The 22,675-nt window shown below is 42.0% G+C and overlaps 1 protein-coding gene across 3 annotated transcripts in view; it reads left to right on the top strand.

Annotated features, from left to right (window-relative positions):
• The window catches only part of PATL1 (PAT1 homolog 1, processing body mRNA decay factor), a 34,258-nt gene extending 17,418 nt beyond the window's left edge, over window positions 1-16,840 (top strand). For all 3 annotated transcript variants that reach the window (XM_048484219.1, XM_048484218.1, XM_048484221.1), the window contains 10 exons: window positions 448-631; window positions 1,028-1,151; window positions 1,906-2,003; window positions 2,217-2,276; window positions 5,089-5,237; window positions 8,167-8,326; window positions 10,311-10,466; window positions 11,311-11,402; window positions 14,384-14,533; window positions 15,682-16,840. In XM_048484219.1, coding sequence (XP_048340176.1) covers window positions 448-631; window positions 1,028-1,151; window positions 1,906-2,003; window positions 2,217-2,276; window positions 5,089-5,237; window positions 8,167-8,326; window positions 10,311-10,466; window positions 11,311-11,402; window positions 14,384-14,533; window positions 15,682-15,703 — 1,195 coding nt within the window. In that variant the 3' untranslated portion in view covers window positions 15,704-16,840. The remainder of the gene's footprint in view (window positions 1-447; window positions 632-1,027; window positions 1,152-1,905; window positions 2,004-2,216; window positions 2,277-5,088; window positions 5,238-8,166; window positions 8,327-10,310; window positions 10,467-11,310; window positions 11,403-14,383; window positions 14,534-15,681) is intronic.
• Window positions 16,841-22,675: the final 5,835 nt, after the last annotated feature.

Raw genomic sequence — 22,675 nt, 5'->3', positions numbered from 1 at the left:
AAGTCTAGGATCTCGTTTTAAGAGAGAGAGCACTACAGCACTGAGCTATTTTTATGCCAGTTTTGGGGACAGCTTTTGGGGACAGACTTGCATCTCAAATATTCATAGCCTAGGAAATTGTCAACTTTAATCTTTTGAGACTGAAAGATCACTTCAGACCGACATGATCCTTACTTTGAGATCTTAGCAAGTGACTCTGTGACATGTCTAAACACAGTGTAAGTTGCTGATTGGATTGGAGTTCACTGACTCAAATTAAACTTAGCTTCTCTCACACTCTTTGGCAAGTGTGTGTGTGTGTGTGTTTGAGCCAAAGCTGACTTCAAGACCTGTAAGGTTATAGATGTAGAGATTTGCTTTCAGGGTGTATTTTCCCCATCAGTATCAAAGCTGTCAAGAATTTTTTCTAAATCCCAGCCACTGACCTGTTTCTGAAATTTTTTCCAGTCAGCACCGGAGTCTAAATGGCTCAGTAGGTGACCGAGGGAACCACCGGAATAGTCATCAAGAACAGATACGGAAGGACCCATATGCCAATCTCATGCTTCAACGGGAAAAGGACTGGGTGTCCAAGATCCAAATGATGCAATTACAGAGCACTGATCCATACTTGGATGATTTCTACTATCAGGTTGGTGCTTTACATTCCTCAGTAGGCTAGTTCTGCTCATGTGATCCCAAGTAGTTCATAGAGAGAAAGTAGAATCCACAGGAACTAGTAGCTGGGCCTGTCAGACATCCTTTTTTACCCATGCTGTCATCTTCCAGTAAGCCATCAGGAACAGATGTGTTCCAGAATCCACAGACATTAGTAGTTGGGCTTGTCAGACATCCCTTCCCCACTACTTTCAGCATCCTCTGGTAAGAAACTAGACAAACGAGGGGGCCACTCCTGCAGAATTTCCTTTCCTCCTTCAAATTAGCTTAAGGCATACAGCAGTGTTTCACTCTCTGTATTGCTGGGGACAGCAGACTGATTGCGGATCCAAACTACTGCAGGATGTCTAACCTCCTTTCTCTGCCTTAGAATTACTTTCAGAAGCTGGAAAAATTGTCTGCAGCAGAAGAAATGCATGGTGATGGTCCTAAAAAAGAGCGCACCAAATTAATCACCCCACAGGTGGCCAAGTTAGAACATGCCTACAAGCCAGGTAAGTTCCCCTTCATCCCTGTGTGCAAAGACACGATACATTGACTAGCATGAAGTGATAGAATGAATTAGACTGCTTCACCCTTCGGGTGGAAGGACGCCCCTGTCGAATAATCTGTTGTTGTGAAAAATGAAATAACAATAAAAATGCATTGCAGCTGAATCACTGCAGTGAGGAGACTGTGTTCCTTGCTGTGCTAGTTTTCTGCATACAGGAAATTTTTGCTGTAAGGAAGGGATGTGTGTGAAAATGTCACTTCCACCGTATGCCGATAGAAATTTGATTTTCTGCTCTGGAACTCTGTCCTCTTATTCCCATTATGTTACTGTTACGGAAAGACTGAGAGAGAAGATAGGCAAGTTTGGCTTGGCTTGTAAGGATAGGTTGCAGTAAGTCCTGGTGCTAATGCACAGCCACTGTCTCCCAATCACTGCACTGTGTGGCTGGTAGAATTGTAACTGAAGTGTACCCTTTTCAGGACAAAGATGGCACCAGATTTGAGAATTCATCTGCCATTTCCCTGGACCATTTCTATTCTAAAATGCTCCGTTTGGGTCCTGGTGCCTACCTAGTTCTGTCCCCAAGGTACCTAAGTGGAGCATTCCAGTACAGAGCCAGTCCAGGAAATGGCAGATGAATTCTCAGATCTGATGTCATCTTTATCCTGAAAAGGGTATACGATTCAACAGCATGATAAATTGGGGAACTACACTTGCTCAATTCTATCTTCATTGTTCATTCTTTATATTTGCAGTGCAGTTTGAAGGTTCCCTGGGAAAGCTCACGGTTTCCAGCGTGAATAATCCCCGCAAAATGATTGACGCGGTGGTGACGCTACGAGGTGAAGAAGATGTAAGTTTCCTTGGACAGAGTTTCACAGCTCCTCACAAGTGCCTCATTATCACAGTTCTGATTTTGCTTCCATCTTGTTTCTTCGCTTGTCTTCTCGGTCTTCTCTAAGCTTCTCAAATTCAGCTTTGCCCAGAGCAGAGTAAATGGTTTTATTTTATGCTATTGAACTGTGCAAAACTTTCCTAGCATGTCCTACCTTCTTTTTGCTCTCAGGAAACGAAAGAGAAGCAGGTTCGTGATAAAAGGCGTCAGACTCTCTTTACTATTGAGAAGGTGAGCTGCACATTCTTCCTTCCTTTCAAGAATCATCCAGCCAGTTGACAAGGAGATCTGCCAGCCCCAAACCGTCTGGTGGCAGCAGTTTTAACTGAAGTCAGTCCTTTACAATTCTTGTGTGAAATCTATGGAATCCTGAAATATGTGGCTGGCACTGCCCCCAGGGTGAATCTGGAGCTTGGTGCTGGCATTAAATCGGAACTTTAAAATAATGTTCTCTGAGGATAATCATTTACTATATTATATGAAACAAGGTAATTTCTCCAGTTCATGGAATCAGGCTGTAATAAAAAAATTGAATATCAAATGATGTCCAGAGAAAGCAGTTTCTGCATTAGACTTACAGGCTAGAGGCCACCCTAGCAAACAGTTAATAGTGATGTTAGGGGGAGGGCGATATAGAAATAAAAAATTCAGTTCAATGATTGATGTCAGATTGATGCTGGACTAAGTTAAGTATGTTTGCTCTGCTTCTATATGGGAATCCCACTACTCTTTAAAGTCCGGAAATACTTGTTTAACCTTTCAGTTCCAAGATACAGGTGAGCAGTTATGCTCACAAGATTAAGTGTCCTCCAATGATCAATCTCTCAAGGTCCTTTATGAGGTTTACCTTTTTCAGATAAATATTGTGGTTGTAGTTAGGTATCATAGAAACTGTGAAGCATGTTCTGTTTGAACATACATGGTATAATGAGGCTAGAGAGAAATGGATCGAGGCACTTATGTGATATTTTAGATATTTTAATTACTAAATTTGTATTGTATTCTAGGTCAACAGATAGTCTTCTGTTAGCTAAATTCCTTGTTCAGTCCATGAAAATTTGGGCACTTTATGACATTTCTAATATAGTGCAGCCTCTCCTCTCTGGCTTGAATTCCTCCTTTTATTCCTATTTGGGATTGATTGATACTACTCAATATATGTAGGTCAGAGAAAAGAGAAAGAAGATCAGAAGAAAAAGAAAAAAGTCAGTTCTAGGGTATTAACACACTAAAGGCAAAAGATACACATTCCCATCTTTTTGGATTTAGATTACAGAGAGGCTGCTGCTGAAATAATGTCTCTAAATGATGCTTTAGCTGTTTGTATGGTTGTCCTTAGCATCTTGAACAGTTGGTTATTTTAGATTAATAGTGTCACTCAGCAGATACAAATGCCAGATGCTCTAAAGCACAGATAACCTTGAGAACCCATTGAATGTTTTCTTTTAATTATTAGCTTTTTGGAGACATTGGATTGGTTCCAGTGAAACATTTCCAATGATAGAAGAGTGGGTGGTTTTTGCCAGTTCTCCCTTCTTTTTGCAGAGCACCAATTCTTCTTGTTGCTGTTCCTGTTGGGTCCCTATCTCCCAGGAACTGTATTGGGGGCATTTGGATTTATAGTTGGAAACAAGATGTGAAAAATCACATTATTCAGGTGGAAATCCCTTTATCTACAGAAATTGCCACTGTTTCCAAGCCATTTGCTTCAGCATGATTAATAGTGCTCCTCAGCTCTTATGAATGGAAGAAAGAGGAAATTTCAGTAATTTAGAATGTAAGAATATTAAAAAAAAAGCCTTGTTAGATTAGAGCAAGTCCCCTCAAAAGTCCAGCAGTGTTCACACAGTGGCCAACCAGGTGCCTCTAGGAAACCCATAAACAAGATGACTGCAGCAGCATTATCCTTTCTGGGTTCCACAGCACCTAATATAATAGGCATGCTCTTCTGATACTGGAGGGAATAGGTATGTATCATGACTAGTTTTTTATTAGTAGTGATGGATAGAGACCAGAGCTTCGCTTCTAAACCTGAAATGTTGACAATGCCCCCATTATAGGGCAAAATCCCCTAACTCAGTGGTGGCAAACCTATGGCACTCCAGATGTTCATGGACTACAATTCCATGGACTACATGGAATTGTAGTCCATGAACATCTGGAGTGCCATAGGTTCGCCACCACGGCCCTAGCTATACATGCTGTACATGCTGTTGGGTTCTTTCCTAACTAATTGGTCATGTTTAATTTTGCAGAAAATGCAGTCTATTAGTATCACTCTTAATTGTCTCATGTTACATGAATCTTAAGCTTTTCATTGAAACAGACTTCTAGATACTGAAAAACAAACTCTGCTTTCTAGCTTGCTGCTGGAGTTTGGTATCGCGCCTGATCAGGAGTTCGAACATCCTATTTTTAAATTTTAATGTCTCATAAATTATGTTGAACTTTTATTTTATGCTCACAAGATTTAATGCCCTCTGTCCATGCAGGCTTAGAAGTCTCAAATCTGTATCCCATGTTTTGTTGTGATTTCTACAGTAAACTGCAAGATTCTTTAATTAGTCCCCTTCTTCCCACTTTTCACGGATATTCCAATGAGAAACTTGTTTTATGTCTTCTGTCAGACCAGCACCCTTATGTTACCTGTTTAGTAGAGAGGCATCTCCATTGCTATGAGGCTTTGGGAGCAAAAGTCATCCTCTGATGGATGACTCTTCCTTTTGCACTAAAATGGCATTTTTGTTCTTTTGTTAAGGTTATAATTTATGCCAATAAAGATACTGATTTTTTTTAAAGTAGTAGTCATGGATAGCCCCATAAACATATCTACTCCTTTTTTAAAGCCTTCCATGGTGGTAGCCATCAGCACATGGGACTTCTACAATTTCACTTTGCATTGTGGGAAGAAATCCTTCCTTTTGCCTGTTTTGAATTTCTTACCCTTCAGCTTCAGCAGACGACTTCATGTTCTAGTATTATAAGAGTACTATGTAGCACTGGATTTGTACATGTTCTCTAAGACTTCTCTCTTGCTAAGCAGACATACAGCATCCTCCTGAATGTGGAGGACTATGAGAGGCGCTACCTTTTAAGCCTGGAGGGTGATAGACTGGCTTTGATGGAGGAGAGGAAGCAGAAGATCTGTGACATGTATGACAATCTGAGAGGGAAAATGCCCAATCAGGAAAGGTAAGAATCTGCCTGATAAGATGCCAATGGGAAACGCAGACTTGGTTTGGCAGGAGGGCTTTTTCTGCTTTTTACTGATGTTAAATGCTATTTCTCTGTTGAAATTGATTTCCTCTAACTGGAGGATCTGAGAATCTTTAGCAGGCTTGCTACCATATATATGGTTTGTACAGAGAAAATGCGTTGCTGAACACGACTTGAAAAAATAGGTAAGTTCGGTGGCCTCTGAAACTAGACTTCAGTCACACTAAAAGATCTCACTTGTCGGTTCATTTTCGTACAGTATCCTTCTGTTTGTGTGATGAATAGCAGCATACCACTCACAAAGCTTATTCAAAAACAGTATGAAATAGTATTATTTAACTGAAAGTACACGCTCCATGTATTGGCACCATATTGCTTGTTAGTATGCTCAGAATTGGAGAGATGCATATTTATTGAGAATGTGTTCTTTTTTTTGTTCCATCGTGAAAATAGAATGAGCTTCCCCAGAGAATCTTATTTTCTAATACCAAAGATAGCCAGTTCTTTGGATCCTTAAATCCAGTGACTGGAGCGATGAACAGGAAAGACAGATCTTTCTACAAACCTGAAAGGGGCCTCAGGTTTGCAGAAAAATGTGAAATCTTAAAATACATTAAGTGAAAATGATAAAAGGAGTGACAGTAGCTTTAAGTAACAGATTCCCTCAGTGGCTGTTGCTAGGCAACCACCACATTCAGGCTTTAGTTTCTGTCAATAAAAAGGTGAGGGAGAGGGGAACAGAGTCCTTTTCACACCTGATTTGTCCTTAAAGGGATAATTCATTAGGCCGGATCTGGCTAAGATTGCCAGCTCCAGGTTGGGAAATTACTGGAGATTTTGTGGTGGAGTCTGGGGAGGTCAGGGTTTGGAAAGAGAAGAAGCTTGAGTCGTATATAATGCCTCAGAGTCCATCCTCCAAAGCAGCAATTTTCTCCAGGGGACAGATCTCTGTTGTCTGGAGGTCAGTTGTAATTCTGAGGGATCTCCAAATCTCACCTTGAGGTAGACAACCCTAGATTTGGCAGCAGCCTCCAGGTGGTGATGCTCCTGACTTGCATGACTCAGCTAGGCCTGGCTGCTTTAAAGTCTGGAAGATTCAGGTTCATATCCCCATCTCGACTTCAGAGTAAAATCTGGAAGACTCAAGTTCATATTCCCATCTTGGGTGATTTTGGACTAGTCGCATATGTTCAGCTTAACAGGATTGTTGTGCAGTTTAAAGGAGGAGAAAATACTTATGTAAGCTGCTTTGGTCTCCACTGCAGAGAAAGACTGTAGTTTTCCAAAGTAGAGACAAAGTAGAGGTGGGGGGATGAGTGAAAATGTAAGACAGAAGGGAAGATAAAGGCATGTTGGCCGTTAGGTGGGAAGGAGACACGGTTCCTCACTCCAGGTTGGGAAACTCCTGGAGATTTGGGTGGTGGAGCCTGGAGAGGGTGGGGTTTGAGGAGTGGAGGGACCTCTGAAGTGTATAATGCCATAGACCCCACTTTCCAAAGCAGGCATTTCCTCCAGGGGAACTAAGATTGCCAACCTCCAGGTAAGGGCTGAAGATTATCCAGAATTACAGCTGATCTCCAGATAACAGAAATGAGTTCCCCTGGAGAAAGTGGCTGCTTTGGAGGTCACTTCCCTGCCTAGCAAGGCTGCACCCCCAAATCTCCAGGAATTTCCCAACCTGGAGCTGGCAACCCTGAGGGCACCCTCTTTGCAGCTGGGAGATCTGTTGTGATCCCAGCAGATCTTCAGGCCTCTCAGGAGGCTGCCAATCCAGGAAGGAAAGAAGGAAGCAGGAAAAGGAGAGAAGCTATGGGGGCTTTCAGGAAAAGAGGAAATAGTGGGGGAGGGGGAAATGAGATACCTTCTCTAAGTCCTCATGGGGTCCTGCTTGTAAGTGTTACAAATCTGTCAAAATAAATGACGTCTCTGAAGGGGAAATGGTGGCAAACTTTGACAGACTAATTAATTCCAAGACATCAGCATGTGTTGTACCTTAGGCTGCAGAAATTCCTTCAGTTTCAAGATTCTTCCTTCAACTTAAGCAGCTTTTCGTCCAATAAGCAGACACACTTAAGTTAAAGGAATGTTTCTCAGTTAAATGGTAGGATGTAAGCCATTAGTGTTTTTTTAAAGTTCTAATCAGTAGTATCACACTCCTGTTTTCTGCACCCTGATTTTGCATCTTGAGTCTTATTCAGAGAAGGATAGGATTAGAAACGACATAAATAAACAAAAAATATTTGGTATCAACCTGCTGGCAAGTACTCTGGCTGCAGCCTCCGCCACCTTCTGTCTTCTCCTTGCTCCTGGTCTGCAAACTGAACCACCTGTCACGCCCTACCCCCAGTAACTGGATTAGGCCAGGAGGACAACTCCCTAAGATAATGAGAAACTGAAACATTTAAAATCGGAATAATTATTTGACTATAATGCAGTCACGGCTAAGGTGGTATGGCCATGTCATGCACCATGAGAAAGCATCTGTAGCAAAGAAAGCCCTGCACCTTGAACCTGGTGGATGCCACCCACGTAGCAGACCCAAAAAACAGTGGATGGACACAATCAATGAAGACCTGCGGGCAAAGAACCTTATCCCAGAAGACACTCAAAATCGTGACCTTTGGAAGAGACAGTTACAAAACTGACCCTGCAGGTGCAGGAAACCAGTCCGGAAAGAAGAAGAAGCAGTCACTGGACTCACTGAAATGCTCCTCGTATACAAATCTGAAGGACTTTGTGTGCATTCCTAGGAGTTTACCTTCACGAAGAATGAGCAATCAGTTTTATGGCAGTGGCAAAAATTCTCATATTGAGAGGCTCACGGTTGTCTTTGGCCGCCTGCTGTGTGTACTTCTCAGGGAAAGCGCCAGGTGCTTGATTTCTTTGCTCTGATTTGTTCTGGCAGGCTGAGTGATGACCCTTTTGTACAGATCATGTGTATTCGGAAAGGAAAGCGTCTTGTTGCCCGGATCCTCCCCTTCCTGTCCACTGAGCAAGCAGCTGAAATACTTATGGCAACAGCCCGGAATTTGCCATTTCTAATCAAGAAAGATGCTCAGGATGAGGTAAATATAAACGAAGGGACAAGTGTTTCTATTTCCAGATATTATGATCAAGAGTTTGCTTTACAGTATTCTTTGAAAAGGAAAAGACATGTCCCATGCTTTTAACAAAGGCAGTAAAAATATTTTTCCCCATTATGTGCTATAGCTTGTCAGCGTGATTTTGAATGCTTGTGCTAGATTTTAAAAGGCCACTAGGATGGTGTTTACAATGCACAGTCTCTTCAGTTTTTCTTAAATTTCAAAGAGGGGCATCAATCCCAAAACAACAAGCAAAGATATTTTCCTCATCATTCTTTTTATAGCCAACAGTATGACCAGCCTTATTCTAATGCTCCGCAGCAGAATCAAAGCTGTCCTACTTTCCAATAACCCCATTCCAAATGTTTCGCCCTTTACCAAAAGGGGAAGAAGTCAAGGAAGTCTCCTTCTGGCAACCAACTCAAGGGAAACAATTCTGCCTTCTGACTTCATGTTGGTTTCCTCTTAATTTGTTAATTGGTAATTTGTTCGTTTCTTTTTAATTTGTCTCAATTTGTTTCATTTTGGGAAGCCATTACTGATGACAATTGGGTTTTGAAAATGGTAAAGCTGGAACTGTCTTTGTTGCCAGATTTCCCTGAGTTCCAGTATGCCACCTGTCACCTACCTCCGCTTCTATTGCTGGCGGTTCAGTCCTTTAAAGGAGTAATCAGGGAAGTCTCCGCTGACCAAAGGATGTCAGGGTTATCCTCCTACTGTTTCCTGATTGATAAGAAGTCTGGTGGGAAGCCCCCCATTCTGGATTTATGGATCCTTAACAAGCACTTGCGCATTTGCAAGTTCCACATGTTTATCCCTGACAGATGTTCCGCCGGTGGTAGCATCTGACTCATGGTTCACTGTGGTTGATTTCACCAATGCATGTTTTCATATCTCTATGCATGACTCAGGGACCTGAAATTTAGATGTGATGAATCTGATGAATCTGAACAAAAGTATACAGTTCTGCCCTTTAGTTGGCCACAGTCCCCACAACTTTTGCAAAGTATATGATGGTGGTTGTGGCTTTCTGGGCAGGCAGTGGATGTGCAGTACTTCCATACTTAGATGTCTGACTCTCGGTGACCCCATCTAGCTCCACACTGGAGGCGCAGACTACCTTCATGATGCATATCCTGCAGTGGCTGAAGCTCATGATTAATCATGAAAAGTCATCTCTTTCCCCATCCCAGTGTATAGACTTTCAGGATGAGACTGAATTCCGACCTGGGCGTTCCACTCGGCCTCTAGGGCAGTTTCCATTGGATCTTTGGTTCATAGGTTGAATCGTAACTGGTTCCAATGGTGTTTTCCACAATGGTGCTTTGCACAACACTCACACACCTCTTTTTAATCAGTTTTCCTTCCATTTTACTACTAGTTGTTTCCATCACTTAGAGAAATACATCTGTGTAAAATGGATAATGTGTCCGGTTGCTCTCTCAGAAGTCACATGTGTGAATCCCATAAAAATATCCTCAGCTCACATTAAATGAATTGTTTTTCTGCAAAGCTTTGCAAAGATGTTCAGTGATCGGACAATTTGGAACAAAAACTCTTTTTACATTTCCTTATTGAAATAGTCAAAAGTCTGCATTTCCTTAGTTTTCTGTCTTGAGCCTGATGCCTAACAAGCAGACACCTCCTCTCAGAATTAAGAAAATAGGTAGCCAATATTAAATCGTGGAGGACCTCTTGAGACCTCTGACTGGAATAACTGTTATTTGCTGGGGAGGATGAATTGATCAACTTTTAACATGATGCTGTCCCTTTGGATCATACATTTCAGGCCTAACTTCTTGTCCCTTCTGTTGAGTACTGGTATCATTGGACATTTCAACAAGAAGTAGTTGCCCTTCATATCATGGTTTAGAAACTGGCCCCAGGATTTGCTCTAGGGCTGCTGCTGTGTATTAATATGTCTCTAATCCCTGAGTAACTGATACTACTGTTACTTTACTCCTAGGTACTACCATGCCTATTGAGGCCCTTCTCTCTTGTTCTCTATCATCTTTCACTGGGGACTGTTGTCAGCATCCTGCAGCAGCTCATGAACCTACCTCAGAGCGCAACAGTGCCAGCATCTGCCAATCTGCACCTTACGGCTGTGCTACAAAACAAGGTTCCTGTTTCTTTGCTCTATATATGCTTCACCACTACCACCACCACCCCATTCTCTGATTTAGGGGTGTGATTTCTGTTTTGGTTTTATAGGCTAATGCAGGATCATCGGCTCAAATGCTAATGAGATCTCTCATGTTCATATACAAAGCAGTGTTAGAATTTCACTGTTCTAGGGATCCGAAAACTGCCTTCTGGATTTTCCTGTCTTCCCAATTGTAGGCAGTGGTGGTAGCTATTGAAGTGCCTGAATGACAAAGTGTTGTACAAAAAGTGTCTTTTAACAAAGGATTTCCTGGCTTGTAATCTAAAGAGGTAATGCTGTGGAATGAAGGGAGAGGGAAAGAGGAGCAGCAGTAATCAGAGGCCAGAAGCGCAAGAGCAGAGGACCACATTCATACCTTATTAAAATAATTTAAAGGGAATAAGGAGGTCCAGGGCAAAGGAGAAGATGGGATCTTTATACCTAGAGAAGATTTCCCAATTGGTGTGCTTGTGTTCAGAACTCAAAACTGTGTAGTTGAATAGTCGCATGCCAATTTATTGCTAAAATACAGCTTGAAGGTCACAAAAAGAGCCCACGTTTCCTCATCTGAATGAGGCACAGGATTGGTATCTTGCTTCCAGGGTGCTGTTCCTGCCCTTTATTCTTGGTTTGGGGAGGAAAGATCAGTGAATTGTTTTTATCTTGTCATCACGCAGTCAACTGTTTTGTAATCTTTTTATCAACTTTGGTCCGAAAACTGTGAATTACAATTGCTTGAGACCTTCTGGTAAAACTGACTTCTGAGTAAGTGTGCTCAGGGTTCGAATATTGATTTCTTTCTCCCTCTCCCACTTCACAGTTTGGCCTCTCCCTGCTGTTTTTGGTCCTGAGCCGTGGGGAGGAGTTGCAGAGCGCCGATTCTACTTCAGAGCTCATGGAGGACAACCAGTGGTGAGTCTGAATGGCCCGTCTCTAGCTATGCCTGCTTCTCAAATATTTTCCTTGACAGATCAAAGAACTAATTTTGGCTCTTAAACTGATGCCCACAATATAGGAGAGGGCTTGTTTGGTATTTAGTAGGTTATGTCAGAGAAATTTCTTCTGGTTTGGTAAAAATCCCATCATGGGATTGCAAGCTGTTGTCATTATGGGATGGCTTGCTTTGTATGTGATAGAGGGCTTGCTATGTACATATTTTGTTTATTCAAGATGCTCAGAGAGATTTTGGCTTCCTTAAACATCCCTATTAGGCAGGTTAAGCTGCAGGCTTTGGCTTCCAAGGACATCATGCAAGTATTTTGAATTTGGAATTCCCCTGTCTAAAACTATTGTACTACCTGGTCTGGGAATTGTACTATTGTACTACCTGGTCTGGGAATTCCCCTGTCTAAAACTATTGTACTACCTGGGATCTCCTGCTCCAGTTGTCATAGAGATGGTATTTTCATTGTATTTTCCCTCACTGTTGTAGGGATTTTGACAGATCCTGAACTATGAGTGGAAATGGGTGTCCTTTAAACCTGGAAAATGCATTAATTCTGAGCAAGCGAACCAGTGACTGTCAGGTTTGGATTCTTCATCTTGGATACAGCATTGACTTTTACAGTAACTCAAAATAATAGAATTAGAATGAAGTCCAGAAATCTGTTCCTGTCTTGCTTGCCAGGCATTTGACCAGCATTTTCATTAAATCTTCTGGGATTTTTTGGAGCAATTTCTGCTGGTTGATAGCATGAACCAAAAGTAGCCTGCTATTTTAAGAACATTGCCTGTTTGTGGTAAAAGAGGATGACAACTACTTATCTTTTCTGGAGCAATCTTTTCAAGATAGTGACAAAAGTCCCCTGACTTCTTGCCATCTCTTGAAACTTGCTCTCTGCCCACCCTGGCTGTTTAAACAGCTTGTTTGTCTTTTTCTCTTTTCTTTCACATTTTCTCCCATTTGCCTACATCTGTTTTTTTAAGTGCAGCAACATAAAATGAACGAACCATTCAAATTGTGGCCTCACTGCCAGTGAGAATACCATTCCTTGATGTAGGTTGAATTTCTATGCTGATTATTTCCCTATCCTTTCCTCGGTCTCCCCCGTTCCATTCTATGGGGTAAATTACACAAAAGCAGATTTACACATTGATAATCTTTCACTATAACTTAAAACACAAAGGCTGCACTCCTAAGAATGCTGTCCTGTGATTAAGCCCAGTTAATAAAATGGGACTTGAGTAGGCCTGCTTGGAATCATTCTCCAAGTGTCCATGGACCTGGGCACTTGGACTTGCTCTTTTCTTCATACTGGCAGTGTACAGTGGGACAATTCAGCTGTTGGAAAGAACACATCTGGGGCAAAATTGGTGAGCAGAGGGGGGATGGGAGAGGGAGGAACACAGAGCAAGTTCCTAAGAAGCAGGAAAGGACATTTTTTATCCTATTTACATTTTATTTCATTTTAATCCCAAATCTCATCCAAGGAGCTCAAGGAGCATACATAGTTATCTCTTTAATTTTACCCTCCCAACAGCCCTGTGAGGATGATTCTGTGTGTGTGTGTGTGTGTGTGTGTGTGTGTGTGTGTGTGTGTGTGTGTGTGTGTGTGTGTGTGTGTGTGTGTGTGTGTGTGTGTGTGTGTGTGTGTGTGTGAGAGACTATCCCAAAATCACTTAGTTTCATAGCTGAATGGGAATCTGATCCTGTCTCCCCAGCCATAATCCAGCACTCGTAGCCATTGCTCTGAGTTGGTTCTGTGACCAGTTTCCTGGGAGTAGTCATCTGCATTTACTTGCAAGGAAGATGTTTCATGGTCTTCCTGCCTTGACATCTGCAAGAGATCAGTGGCTGGAATATTGATGCTGGCAGCTTCTCTTCCATGGTGCTGCTCTCCTAAATCCCATCTCATGGTAAATTAAATGCTTCACAGGTACCTTTCAATGAGTTCTGCCTGTGGAGCTTTACAGAGATGATGAGTGAACAAGTGCCTCAGCCATGTTAGTTCCAAGAAATTGTGGATGGAGCCATGCTGCCATGTGTATATTTCTCATTTTAAAAAATATGCTCTATGGCATTACAGCAGGATGTGTATGTATGATCTTCAGTTAATTAAAACACAAACCAGAGATTTGCAGAGTGTCATGGTATGATAGCTGGGTAGGCAGGCACCTTAGTGTTCACCCTTTTTGTTTTGAAGGCTACATAAGCATCATGTAGCTGGATTTGTCTGACAAGCTGGATTTGTCTGACAAGGACTTTCTCTGCATCTGAAGCATTTAAATTAAAATCCTTGAAGCTACAAAGGCATTGGGGGGGTGTTATGTCATTCCTGAGAAGCTCATTTCAACTAGGCTGCAACAGTTGTTGTTTCTTGACGCTTGTTTTCAAGCATAATTCAAGGTGCTGGTTTTTAATATGTAGACCTGTGGGTCTGCAGTTGTAGAACTATGCTGTGTGGTTTGAGTGGGCTCATGAATATGGCTAGAGAGCCACTGTGGTGTAGTGGTTAAGGTGTCGGATTAGAACCTGGAAAACCCAAGTTGATATCCTTTCTCATGCCATGGAAACTTGCTGGGTGGTCTTGGGCCAGTCACACACTCTCAGCCCTGACCCTGGCTAGTATTTGGATGGGAGATCTCCAAGGAATACCAGGGTTGTGATGCGAAGACAGGCAGTGGCAAACCACCTCCAAATGTTTCTTGCCTTGAAAACCCTTTGGGGTCACCTGAAGTCAGCGATGGCTTGCTGGCAAAAAAAAATTGAATTTGTTTGATTTTGTGGGTGAATTTCTTCATACTTGGGGGAATTATCACTTTTGGGTAATTTTATAATGCTGTAAATAATGTTATGGAAAATACTTTTATTATTTTGTAAGCTGTTTTGTGCTTCTGAAGAAGCGGGATAGGAAATTTTAAATAAAAATGTACCCACACTTTGTCTTTTGCAGGACAGAGCTGATGTTCATGGCAACTGGAGAGCTTCTCCGGATCCCTCAGGCAGCCTTGGCCAAACCCGTGTCTACTCCCTCTAATCTTTTATCTCTCTTCTCTCGCTATGTCGATCGGCAGAAGCTGAATGTGCTAGAGACAAAGTTACAGTAAGTACAGACCTCATCCTTACAATAGTACAGGAAGCTGGGAGTGGTAACAGCTATAGCCAGAATGGTGTAGTGGTTAAGAGTCGTGGACTCTAATCTGGAGAACTGGGTTTGATTCCCCATTGTGCCTCCTTAGGAGTGGTGGACTCTGTTGAACTGAGTTTGTTTTCCTCGCTCTTCCACAAGAAGCCTCCTAGGTAATCTTGAGCTAGTCACAGTTCTCATAACTCTCTCAGCCCCACCAACCTCACAAGGTGTCTGTTATGAGGAGGGGATGTGAAGGTGATTCTTTAAAGGTAGAGAAAGGTTTAAAGGTAGAGAAAGAACCAACGCTGCTGCTGCTTCTTCAGGAATCTTGGTAATTACCAGAAAGAATACAGGCATTGGTGTCTGATGTTTGGAGGTTTCCACACTGAAGGGCAGTGCATTCTGGAATAGAAATGGATAAAGAAGATACAGAATATCTGGTCCACATACCTACATTAGTAGCAGTAACTGAGTTGCAGGCTAGCAACATAGTAATTTGACTGGAAGAGCCAGAAATGTGACCTCACTGGTGTAATGGCACGGACCATTAGCAGGAAACCAAGAGAACAGAGTAAGAAAACAGAATCTGAGCATCAGGAGATGTGTTGTGTTGAAGAACAAGCCATGGGTTAGAGCCATGAAGATGTCTTCTTCACTGTTGATCAACCCTCTTAGTATGTGTGTGAGTGTGCTCAAAGAGGCAAGCTACATGGTGTCTTTGGTGTCTATACATGTGCCCTAGCAGTAGATCCTTCCCAAAAGTAGATGAAAAATCTAGTCTCTCTGGTGGGACTTGTGATGTAATAGATGAGATCCACCTGGGGACCTTTTGACCCATGGATTGGAGGCCACTAGTACAGATGTTAACCCCTTCAGAGACAGAGATGACAGAGATGTGTGCTCATATTGTGTTGTACACTGCTGTCATTTTATAAACTCGGGAAATTGATGCAAAGGAAATGTATCATTGCTGTTTTATTTTCAGTTTGTCAAAAAGCTTGAGGACATTTAATTGATAGATGGGTTTATTTTAAAAAAAACTGTCTTGGGGCCTTGGGAAGGGACCTGCTTTTACCTTTCAATTAACACTGCTGCAACCAGACCACTGTTTCCTTTTTCAGGTTGATTCAAGGAATCCGGTAGTGGGCCACAAAGCGTCACAAAGCTGATTGCCATCATTGCTGACACTACAACAGTGTTTTAAGTGGGCGGAGAGGAGGCCGTGCCTTCTCGGAATCTGTTCTTGTGGGACTGTGTCTCTGGTTCAGCAGAGAAGATCGCTCTCTTGCTCTGAGCTTGACTGGGGCTGTGCTTTACTTCTGCCCCTCATTGCCAGTTTGCAGTTCTGCATGCCCTTGCTACATTGACTTCTCCCTCAGTCCTCCCTTCCCCCAGCATCTTCATGACAGCTGCTCTTCTGCCTCCCTGCATTGGCCCTGTTCTCCCAACACACTACTGATGGACTAGTAGGGAAAGTACTGCCTGCTGTCAACAGGAACACAGGAAAGAAACAAACACAGTAGTTATAAGTGGAGTCCCTCTTAGTACAGACAGAGAGACCACATGCTTCTGTGTTTCCTGTATACTAGATTGTTTTAAATTATGGGAATTTCTCCTGATTGGCCCACTGAGCTTTTCTCTGCCTTTCCTACAGCAGGCTTCCCAGTGGGGCAGCACCCATTTCCAAAACTATCACTTTACTGAACCTTGTGATGAAACAACATCTTTGCACATTTGTCTGGTCTTCCCAAGATTCTTTTTCTATTTGAATTTTTGTGTCTCAGACCTACACCTTGCTTCAAGCACCAGCTAGCCAAGGTCTTTGGTAGACTAACAATAAGGTACCAGGAATTAATTCCCCTGGAACAGATTTAACCTTGTATCAGTATCCATATACTACTTGGTCCTGCTGTTTTTGCTCCTTTTTTGGAATGTGGTGAGGTTTAACTTTTATTTGCTTTTAAAAAACAAACGATTTGCACATGTAGGTATTCTACAACCAGTAAACTGTTACTAATCGGCTGCCTCTCCACAGTATTCTCCTCTCTCCTTTTCCCCTCTCCTGTGCTCCTCAACCCACATCTCTAACTTGCTTGTTCTCCTGTCCCGTATCACTTCAGTCTTTCCCAAACCCTGTCCCCTACCCTTTTTCCTTTTAGTACTCATGATCAAGTGGTCCATTATTATTATTATTGTGCTTTTACTTTTTTTGGTTGGTTATGATGAAAATTTCTAAATTTACATTTTTATAGGGTATTGTAAATAAAAAAATATTCTATACTTGTGGGGTGTTTCGTGTTCTTTTGCATTTGTGGATGTGCAGGATGTCTATAAAAGGAGCATGAGACTTTCCTTCAGCAAGAATGTTTGAATCTTAGGTTGCTTTTCATACAGCAGAAATAGCATCAGTTGAGAGCGATTGAGCTTCTTATGCCGTAGATCCAGGGAGAATAACAGGATCACAGAGTTGGAAAAGGCCATACAGGCCATCTAATCCAACCCCCTGCACAATGCAGGATCAGATTGGAGCATCCCTCACAAGCGTTTGTCTAGCTGCTGCTTGAAGACTGCCAGGGAGGAGGAGCTCACAACCTCCCTAGGCACCTGATTTCACTGCTGAGCTACTCTTTCTAATGTCCAGCTGGTGCTTTTCCGTACGTTATCTATACTCATTATTGTAAGTCCTATCTGTTGCCAACAGGAGCAGCTCCCTGCCCTCCTCTAAGTTACAGCTTTTTAAATATTTACAGCGAGCATGTCCTCCCTCAACCATCTCTTCTCCAGAGTAAACATTCCCAAGTCCCTCAGCCTTCCTTCATGGGGCTTGATCATTCTCATCACTCTGCTCTGCACCCACTCTACTCTGTCCGCATCCCTTTTGAAGTGAGGTCTCCAGAACTGCACACAGTAGTCCAGGTGTGGCCCAACCAATGCGGTGTACAGTGAGAATGCACCAGGGAGCACCTGATGTAAAAGGAAATGGCAAGAAGAGTTGTGAAAAGATTAGGCTGTACTATTTAACCCAGCAGTGATGTGGATTGGGGCAGTGAAGTAGCCAAGCTTGATGAGAAGAATGGTTGGAACTAAAGCAGATTGTTAGAAAGGCTGAAAGGAAATTTCCAAATTGGGTGTATTGGGAGCAATGAGGCAATGTACATGGAGTAAAAAACAACAACACCCCTGACTTTTAAATATTCACTCATACAGTCTGAAATAGCAGGGACTGGTCAGGAAAATGATCTGAAAGTTATGTTAAATTGCTAGTTCACGAAGTGTCTGGCTAGGATTTGTTAGGAAATGTTTTGAAAATAAAGTATTTCAATATCTATGAAAATATTCTAATACAAGTATAGTTCTACGGTGCAGCCAATGCGGCACGCTTCATACAGTTTAGTTTCCCTATTAGGAAGGGTATTAATAGTGCCCTATCTATCCTTTGCACATTTATCTAACACTGTCAATGGCTTCTGGCCATTATGACTGAATGGAATTACTGTGTTTCGCACAGGAGCGCTGCTTTGTAAATTAGTGCTTGTGGCTAACCCTGGGCACAGCTCACCCTCGGTTTGGAGCTGGGGGCAGGCCAGCAGGGCTCGTCCCACCCCCAAACTCCACGAGGAGCTCGGAAGCAGTGGGAGTTGTTTGATGTGAGCCTCAACTTGCCTGGGTCCATCTTGAAGCAACCAACAGGCCTGTTCTGCTCTTGAACTCCACATGAGCCTGGACAGCCCCACTCCTGAGCTCTACATGTTCAGGGATAAGTTGAGCCTCGCTGGCTGGCATTCAACTGTGCCCCTGCCCCAAATCTTGCAAGGAGTGTGGCGGTGGGGTGCAGTTGGGGGGGCACAGTCGTGGAATGCACTCCCCAGGAAGTGGTGCCAAGGGCTCTAGCCACCTCCCTACCCCGTACTACACCACTGGTTTGGCAGCAGTATAGATTTAAGTACCAGTTGCTGGACAACGGGCTTTGGACTCCAGACTCTGCTTTGTAGGCCTTCTGGAGAGTATCTGGTTGGCCACTGTGGAGAAAAGAATGTTCGAGGTGGACTATTGGTCTGATCCAGAAGCGCTGTGGGTTCTAAGTGCAGGTGCACTTAGTAGCAGGAAATCTGATCTATATTCATTTTGTATTCTTAGCAGTAGATACAAAATGTCTTCAAAATGTAGATCTAAAATGTTTCTACTGCTGAAAAATTGCATCTTAATGCAATATGAGAACAGAAGTGAGTTTCCTTGTTTTTTATGAACGAACAATACTACCAGCTATACACATAAACAGTGATTTTGCATTTATGAAAACCCATAACAGCTTAATGCATCTAATAAAACAGAATGGAGTCTTCCCCCAACTACCCAGCAAAAAAGACTTGCTTATTCTGTGGAAGTTGTTGTGAAAGAGGTTTGTACTCTGTTGTATACAAGTATTTTAATTGCCCAGAGGCAATTTCATGTCTTTATCGCATGAATGGCTCTTTGATGTGCCACCTGTGGCTGTTCTGAGTGCAGGTCCCCAATGTGGCAGCTGCCCCATGTTCTTGAAAAGTGGGCAAGGTCACTGCTTGGTGGGATTTGTGGTTGGCAGGTAGTTCTCACACTGAAGCAGGCAATATGTGTTCAGATATGCTGTGAACTTCCCTGAGCTGTCAGCCTCATGTTATGGCCGGAAGTAAAGGGAGCTCCTTAAAAATTTGGATAATTTCATCATGAATATGGGCCAAAGATAAATAGTTCTATTTTAAAACGCTACTTGTCTGTGATGATTATATCAAGGCTGTGGAAATGTAGGGATCTGTATATGAGGCGGGGTCATCAGGCACAGCTGAATGAGGTGGGAAAACTTTAGTACTGAATGCTTGCACAAAAAACAAAATTCCTTACAAAAAGAAAACTTAGTGCAGAGATGGGATATAATCCCCCTGTCTCTCACACCACTGCAATTTAACTTGAAGGGAACTTTTAACATAGGGGATCATTGTTTTTTTTCCCAGCCTAATAGTTCTGGAGTCCTAAGTCTGACTTGCAAGTTCGCCCCCACCCTTCTCCAGATACACTGGGATTGGCTATGGTACAAAAGTGGTGGGGAGGGACAACCTTACATACCAAGAGATACTGTGGTAATTTAAAAGGTTACAGATATGGTTAAAATTCAGTATTTATTCCTTATTGTATGGATACGTTAGGAATGGGCAAACAGTAATCATGTTGCTCTTTCAGTGGTGGAAAGTTCTATCAAGTTGCACCTGACTTATGGTGGCCCCTTGGGGTTTTCAAGGGAAAAGACATTCAGAGATGGTTTGCCATTGTCTGCCTTTGCATAACAACTCTGGGTTTCCTTGGTAATTTCCCATTCAAATACTAACCAGGGCCAACCCTGTTTAGCTATTGAAACTGGGCTAGTCTGGGCTGGGTGTCACTATTTTGGTTCATGGCAATCTTCAGCATAGCTCTTTGCAAGACACAGGGAGAATCAGTGGTTTATCATCAGTAGTTATGAGACTGATGAGCCAACATTAATCCTTACATGTCCCACTTAGTCAATAGGTCAGGCCAAGATGTATATTCTCCAGCTAGTGAGCTCCCAACAGACATGAAGCATGTACAAAAAGAAGTATGTTAATATCTGCCCTCTTCTATATGAAAATTCCTAAAAGTACAAGGAAGGAAGCTTATTTAAAATTTAACAAACTAAAAGTGTGCGGTTTTTGAAAAGTTTGGGGATTAATTATGGATTAAGACAAGGCAATTTTCAATTATACCCTGTGGTACTTGGTACCTGTTGTGAGCTGCCCTGAGCCTTTCTGGGGAAGAGAAGCCTATACAACTAATAAATAACCCACCCACCCCAGCCACTCACACACTGGCTGCTGTAATGAAGTAGGATGCGATTCCCAAAGTGGACAGTGCTACCCGGGGGGGGGGGGGTGGTGGTGGAGGTTTACCAAGGAAGATGCTATAGGGTAAGGGGGGGATCAGTGAGGCACTAGTGGTGGGCCCTTTGAATTTATTTATGATTGACAAGGCTCTGTCACCATATTGGCAAATGACACTCCAAGTTTCTACCTCTACGTAGTGCTGAAAACTATTGGATTTTTTAGTAAATACAACACCAGAGCTTTAGTCATACCTGTGTACTGTGTTGAGAGAAACTATTATCACTATGCAGGGTTTTTTGCTTTCATTTACATTTTTCAAGTCCTTAATTAGCACAGTATTTATTGAGTGTGTTATTTATTTCCCTGTGTTCTCATTTACAGAATCAGTGTAATAAGATGTGCTTTTTTGCTCGATAAGTGTTATTTTTGTAGCAGCCTGCTCAATATTACTATTTCTAAGTTATTTAAAATTTCTCAATCACTGTTCAAAAAGGAAAAAACCCTTTGTTAGGAAAAAATGTTGATGGTAGAAGAAAAAAAAATGGTTTACAGAGAGAAACTTTAGGATACAAATAATAAAGTTCAGTAATAAAAGGGAAATTATGGTAAATAAATATAAATATTGAGGGGAATTTGCGTATATTTTCACAAAATTTTAAAATAGACAACCCTTTATGAAGAATTTACAACAAATTGTCTTTATCAGAATTGCAGTAATAAAATGAAAGAAAAAATATAATAGTGTTAAAACAAAGCAATAAATTAACATCATCTTCATTTCTTTAAGTTCAAGCTAGTTTTTTTCTTTTTTTCTTGGTCTTCTAAGACCTTTTATGGGACCTTGTATGTATACTGTTAACTTCCGTCAAAATATTCCAGTGTATTATCCAGCATCCATCAATACTTTTTTTGTATTTTCAGATATAGAAGCACATACACCCAGTCAAGCAACATTCTATTGGATGAGTGAATGAATTGAATAAAACTTTAAAATGTGTACCATTTTTAATATTGATTTTTCTGAAAGCATACCCACATTTTCTCCATTATTCATATGGACATAGTGAAATTCGTCATTTGGTTACAAATTTTACAATGCTATTTATTAATGTCCTAAATTTCCCCTCAGTTACCTTTGAACAACTGGTATCACTGGAACAAGTTCATTAGTGTTGGTGAGTAGATTAAACTAAAAAGTTTTAATTGGATTTTGAATAAACAAGCAGTTAGTTGATACTGTTTTGAATTTTTTTATTATTCTCCTTAGTACCAGGAGGGAAAGTGGCATGGTGTAGCCTGTTTGGAAAGGAGACCATCAAGGAAGACTGCAGAGGAAGGCACTGGCAAACCATCTCTGTCCTCACTTAACTTGCAAGTCCCTTGTTGTAATTGGTCCCTTGTTGAGGTTGCCATAAGTTGGCTATGACCTGACAGCTCTTTACATGCTCATCTTTCTTAGTGGGCTGTGCAAAATAATGCTTTTTATAGGGCAGGGGGCACTGGAGAAGAGTTTATGGAGTCAAAGGGGTGGTGGACTGGAAAGGTTTGGGAACCACTGACCTAAGATATTGCACTGATGTAAAAATCACCTCTCTGGAACAGTAGGTTCTGATTTACAAGGAACAGCTTTATTTGTTTATTTAGAGCCCACCTTTCTCATTGAAACACAAGGCAGGTTACCCAGTGCAAATAGGATGGGACCTCCAATAAACAGTGTAAAGATTGGAATATGGACATTAAAATAAAACCCCCTCCCTTTCAATTGACTTTCAATGTTCTGTGTTCAGAGTATATTCAGTCCTTGTGAGGCCATTTTGAGGGAAAGGAGGGATCTCTTTATCTTGATATATAATATTATCTTCTGTTCCCTGAAAACGTAGAGCCCCTTCCTGGTATGTGCATGGCCTAGTAGGACCAGACTACATTGTGTGAGATCTCTCTGTCTGGTGCAGTTTCTCATAAAAACTACGTGAGGGAGGTTAGGCTGGAATTTTGGCTGGCTTAGGGCCACCCATCAGGCTTTACTGCAATGTGGAGCTCTGAATCCAGACCTTAGTCTGACTCATTAACTACCCCACTACACTTGTAAAATACACTGACAGAGTTAGGACTCATTCAGTGCCAGATTTAGATGGAGAGAGACCCTAGGCCCGTGGTGGCGAACCTTTGGCACTCCAGATGTTATGGACTACAATTCCCATCAGCCCCTGCCAGCATGTCCATAACATCTGGAGTGCCAAAG

This window comes from Sphaerodactylus townsendi, linkage group LG02 (assembly GCF_021028975.2).
Source record: "Sphaerodactylus townsendi isolate TG3544 linkage group LG02, MPM_Stown_v2.3, whole genome shotgun sequence".
NCBI classification, from domain to species: Eukaryota; Metazoa; Chordata; class Lepidosauria; order Squamata; family Sphaerodactylidae; genus Sphaerodactylus; species Sphaerodactylus townsendi.
This window is presented reverse-complemented; position numbering and strand designations above follow the sequence as displayed.